Source organism: Macrobrachium nipponense, chromosome 37 (assembly GCF_015104395.2).
Source record: "Macrobrachium nipponense isolate FS-2020 chromosome 37, ASM1510439v2, whole genome shotgun sequence".
NCBI classification, from domain to species: Eukaryota; Metazoa; Arthropoda; class Malacostraca; order Decapoda; family Palaemonidae; genus Macrobrachium; species Macrobrachium nipponense.
In genome coordinates this window covers 31,824,162-31,829,161 of record NC_061097.1, presented here as the reverse complement: position 1 = coordinate 31,829,161, position 5,000 = coordinate 31,824,162, and the positions used below count along the sequence as shown (strand labels likewise).

Genomic DNA, 5,000 nt, shown 5'->3' with positions numbered 1-5,000 from the left:
ATGAATAAGGTTTATCTTTCTGAACAATAATAACAACAATGTACATGCGTGTACCTCCGACCTGCAATTCAACATCAAACGTAACTAATCTCTTAAAGTGACCTATTCTGCAAAGTGCAACACTCAAATGTTGACAGAAAAGGTCAGCGCTATTTTGACAAGAGTTCAGGATAAGCTCTGGATGTATTTGTTTCAAGTGTCATTCGCGTTAACCCAAAGCTCTTGCGAACACTTTGACAAATTGTGAAAGGTGGAATATGGACTGGACTCCTTTTTTTTTTTTTTTTTTTTTTTTTTTTTTTTTTTTTTTTTTGTGAGTTGGAAGGTGTAGATGTAGTTGATATTATTCTTGTATAGGAAGTGAATGCTTTTCAGACATAAATGCTATAGGCAGCTTTCATCATGAATGAAGTTCTATAGCTGCTGGTATTGATAACTATATGTGGGTATAGTGTAATTAATATATATATATAATATATATATATATATATATATATATATATAATATCTATATATATATTCATTTATATTGAATATATATATATATAATATATAAATTATTTATATAAATCCATATTTATAAATATAAATATATATATATATATATATATATATATATATAAATATATATATATATATATTCATATATATGAAATATATAAATATTTATATGTATATATATAATATTTAAAAATTCATTTGATATGAAATATTTTAATATATATGTATATATATATATATATATATATATATATATATATATATGTATATATATATATATATATATATATATATATATATATTTCATATAAATGAATATATATATATATATATATATATATATATATATATATATATATATATATATATCACATCACTCAAACACAAAAACAGAAACCACCTTCCCCAACTTAAGGACCCATCACCGTTTAAATGTCTAGTCGAAACTCCTGGAATAATTGGAATCTCGTCACCTCTTATTGGATTCCAACTGTGGCCAAATTATATATGGCCCAGGGGTGTGTGTGTGACCCGTTTCTCCCTCACCCTCCTCCTTCCCCCACCCCCTTCACAATGGCGTCATTCGTATCCCAGTCACCCTCTTGGATCAATTCCAATCTCCCGCTGAGACGTTGCTTTGATGAAATTCCTTGAGATTCCTACAGGATATCTTGAGTCCTCAAGTAGGATACCTTGACGGGTCGAAGGAATCTTTAATCAGGTTGACTTCTGCGAAGTTGGTTTGTTTATCTAGGTTTTTTTTTTTATTAAATTTAGGTACGTCTGAATATTAACTGATTCCTCTAATAATAATAATAATAATAATAATAATAATAATAATAATAATAATAATAATAATAAATAATAATAATAATAATATAGTTTTTTCATTACATAGGTTACGTCTTCTTAAAATGATTCCTCAAATAATAATAATAATAATAATAATAATAATAATAATAAAATAATAATAATAATAATAATAATAATAATAATAATAATAATAATTACAGTATGATACTGGAGGACAATGTTTACGAATGATTTACTTTTAACAATGTTAACTTGTCAGTAGAATTAGAATTTTTATTATAATACATCTTCATTAATGAAGGGATATGTCTGTATATTTGTGTGTGTGTATTGCTGATAATCTGCTGATTATTTCCTGTAATGAAAAGTGTTTAAATGTGTTTTTATTTAATCAATAATTCACGCATATACATTATATACTCTACCCATTTAGGTGAATGTAAGTGAATACTTATATTATGAATAATAATTCATTCACTTCAAAAGGAGTATCTATTTAACTGGGTGTAAGTTGGTACATATTTACATTCTAGAGGTCATTTATGTAAACAAAAACATGTATTTAAGTGGATATAAATCAATGCATATTTATAACCTCGAGGTAATTTGTGTAAGCAAAGACAGTATCTTTTTAAGTGAATATAAGTCAATGCATATTTATATCCTCGAGGTCACTTATGTAAACAAAAACAGTATCTTTTTTAAGTGGATGTAAGTCAATACATATTTATATCATCGAGGTCTTTTATGTAAACAAACAGTATCTTTTTAAGTGGATATAAGTCAATACATATTCATATCCTAGAGGTCACTTATGTAAGCAAATAAAGTATCTATTTAAGTGGATGTAAGTCAATAGATATGTATAATCTCGAGGTCACCTACGTAAACAAAAGACGTCCCCAGATAAACGTATTAATAATCTTTCTGTTTAAACTCTCAATTTTGTTTTAGTTTTCGTAATGTTTAAGACGACAGAAACCAAGTCAATCTTATATCTTGTTCAGTGAACCGTCTGTTCATTATCCCGGATCGTCGTCAGAAGCTCGTCAAATTTCACGGATGGAAGAAGAAGAAGAAGAAGAAGCTGTTCTCTTTGATTGCAGCGTCCCACGATTGCAACATTGCGAAGACAACAATACACCTTTTGCAATTAAGTCTGCCCTCTCTCTCTCTCTCTCTCTCTCTCTCTCTCTCTCTCTCTCTCTCTCTCTCTTTGACCTCCCAGCAATCCCATTGTTTCTCCGACGTCTCTCGGTTCTAATGAAGTGATGCCAGGGAGATGATCTTCGCAAAGTCATTCAGGGGGACGCCACGCCCCCTTCGATCTCAGCAGTGACGTAAATGATCTGCTAAGCGGGAGAGGACGAACACCTGCTCAATGGATTGGTACTCCTTACTGCGAAGGAGAAGAAGAAGAAGAAGAAGAAGAAGAAGCAGAAGAAGAAGAAGAAGAAGAAGAAGAAAATCGTTGTTTCGAATTATTTATTTTTTCGAATGCACGAGAGGAAACCTGGTTGAAAAAGTACTAATGCTGCTACTGCTACTCTTACTGCTACTGCTACTGCTACTGCTACTGCTACTGCTACTACTGGAGGAGAAGGAGGAGGAGGAGGAGGAGGAGGAGGAGGAGGAGGAGGAGGAGGATTCAACCCAGACTCCTGCATTTTATAACCAACAGTTTGGATAGATTGTGGTAGACTTCTGATAATGCTAGTTTTCCCTAATAGGGCACAAATTTGTGTCAGTTTCCACCTCACTCAGTCTTGACATGTGAGTTACCAACTTATCTTGTAAAACACGACAGGAGAATCACTATAAAGTTTTCATTTATAGAGCCTGTGTTTAATTCTCCTTAATATTCTTCGTTTCTCATTACTTAATGAATTTTTAAATATACACATATATATATAATGTTTATATTGTATGTTAACGTATTTGTAATCATTGTGATGAAATAATAGTCAGTACCCTATGAATATATCAGATAGGTGATTTAATCAAATGCATCTCCTTGTGGTATACATCATTAATTATATTTCAAGAATTTTAAAAAGGAATAATCTTTGGAACAGTTTAGATTTAGTATGTTAGAGAGAGATAGTAATTATACTTTATTTGTTCAGTGTGTGCATCAGTTATCAGGCGTTCTTATACTTTAATCAATCATTTATTCTATCTATTGTAAATTATTAATTTTTTGTTGTTGATTCATATAAGGGTCATTAATCAACTCCTCTACCTAACATAACACAATCAGGTTAGCTTCCCTTAATTGTTAAGTCACTTTTATGCATACATTATCTTGAAAATATGTAATTTCTGGCGTTTTCGTAGAATGCTATAGCCTTCTGCTCCTCACAAGGCATGACTCTTGCTTATTACGAACTCAGGTTGTTGTCCTAACTTTAGAAAAATATTAACAACTTCCATTTTTTCCAACGTCACAATTTAGAATGGTAACCCATGAAATAATACACTTTATCAGTTTTCTATGAAGCAAAATGTTTACATCATAGAAAACGATTTCGCATAGAGGATGGGATCAGTCCCTAAGTTCTCACTCGTCTTTCTTCCTCTTTCTTATTCTTATTTTCTTCCCAATCCTCTTCCTTTTCTTTTTCATTTTAAGTTAATTCGAACTTTTCTTTATTTTTGTGTCTTCTCACCCTCACCCACAAACATCCCATAGGGCAGAATAATTGTCAACCAGGCCAACGACTCCTAAATCTGATCATTATTTTTCATATTAAGATGTATTTTTAGTGAAATTTCCGTACAAAATCAACCCAATACTTTTATAATATATATTTAGCCCGCCTTTTTTAAAAGTAAAAGATTTAAGGTACTGATTCAACTGGGAGGAAAACTAGCTTAAAATCAGTTTCTCAAAATGGAAGATAGTTTCTTGGTTTTTCCACAGATTATTTCATAGGGACGATGATTTGATATGAAATATGATAATCATATATATATATATATATATTATATATATATATATATATATATATATATAATATATATATTATATATATATATATATAAATACTGTGATTTAGAATTAGTTCTCAAAAAGACGATTATTTCTAAACGATTACAAGTCAATTTCACTATAATAATGAGAAGCATATTTGCAGTAATACACAAATAATTCATGCGAGAAATACATTAACATTGCTCATAAACAAAGAAAAAAAACAAGATACAAAAGCGTACACACTCCAGCACATTTGAATAATATTTGTGCTCATGAATCACTGAGCACAAACACATACAAATTTGCGACTCAGAACCCGTAAATATTTCCTATTTCGAAATGATTTTTGTAGAATGTAAACACAAGATAGACAGACCTCCATTATGGAAATTGAAACGTCAAAGTTCCCAAGTGACAAATTAATGCGAGTTGAATATTCATATGTATTTACGATTACATTTATATTGTGGATGAAAGGCGAATGAATTCTGGCGTCGGTGGATCCTGTCAATACAAATGTACTTGCCTCCCACCCCCACCCGCCTGGGAGAGAGAGGAGAGATGACGAGAGAGAGAGAGAGGTGTTATTACTGGGATCCAAAGCTTTAGGCGTGAGAATTGTCATTAACGTCAGTAAATGTACTTGTTTTCAGAGAGAGGGAGAGAGAGAGAGAGAGAGAGAGAGAGAGAGAGAGAGAGTGAGAATATT

At 31.0% G+C, this 5,000-nt stretch overlaps 1 protein-coding gene across 1 annotated transcript in view; it reads right to left on the bottom strand.

Moving 5' to 3' along the window:
* LOC135209339 (uncharacterized protein DDB_G0271670-like) overlaps positions 1-5,000 on the bottom strand; it is a 51,481-nt gene that overhangs the window by 12,844 nt on the left and 33,637 nt on the right. Inside the window, exon 2 of the mRNA XM_064242040.1 lies at positions 2,844-2,975. Coding sequence (XP_064098110.1) covers positions 2,844-2,975 — 132 coding nt within the window. The remainder of the gene's footprint in view (positions 1-2,843; positions 2,976-5,000) is intronic.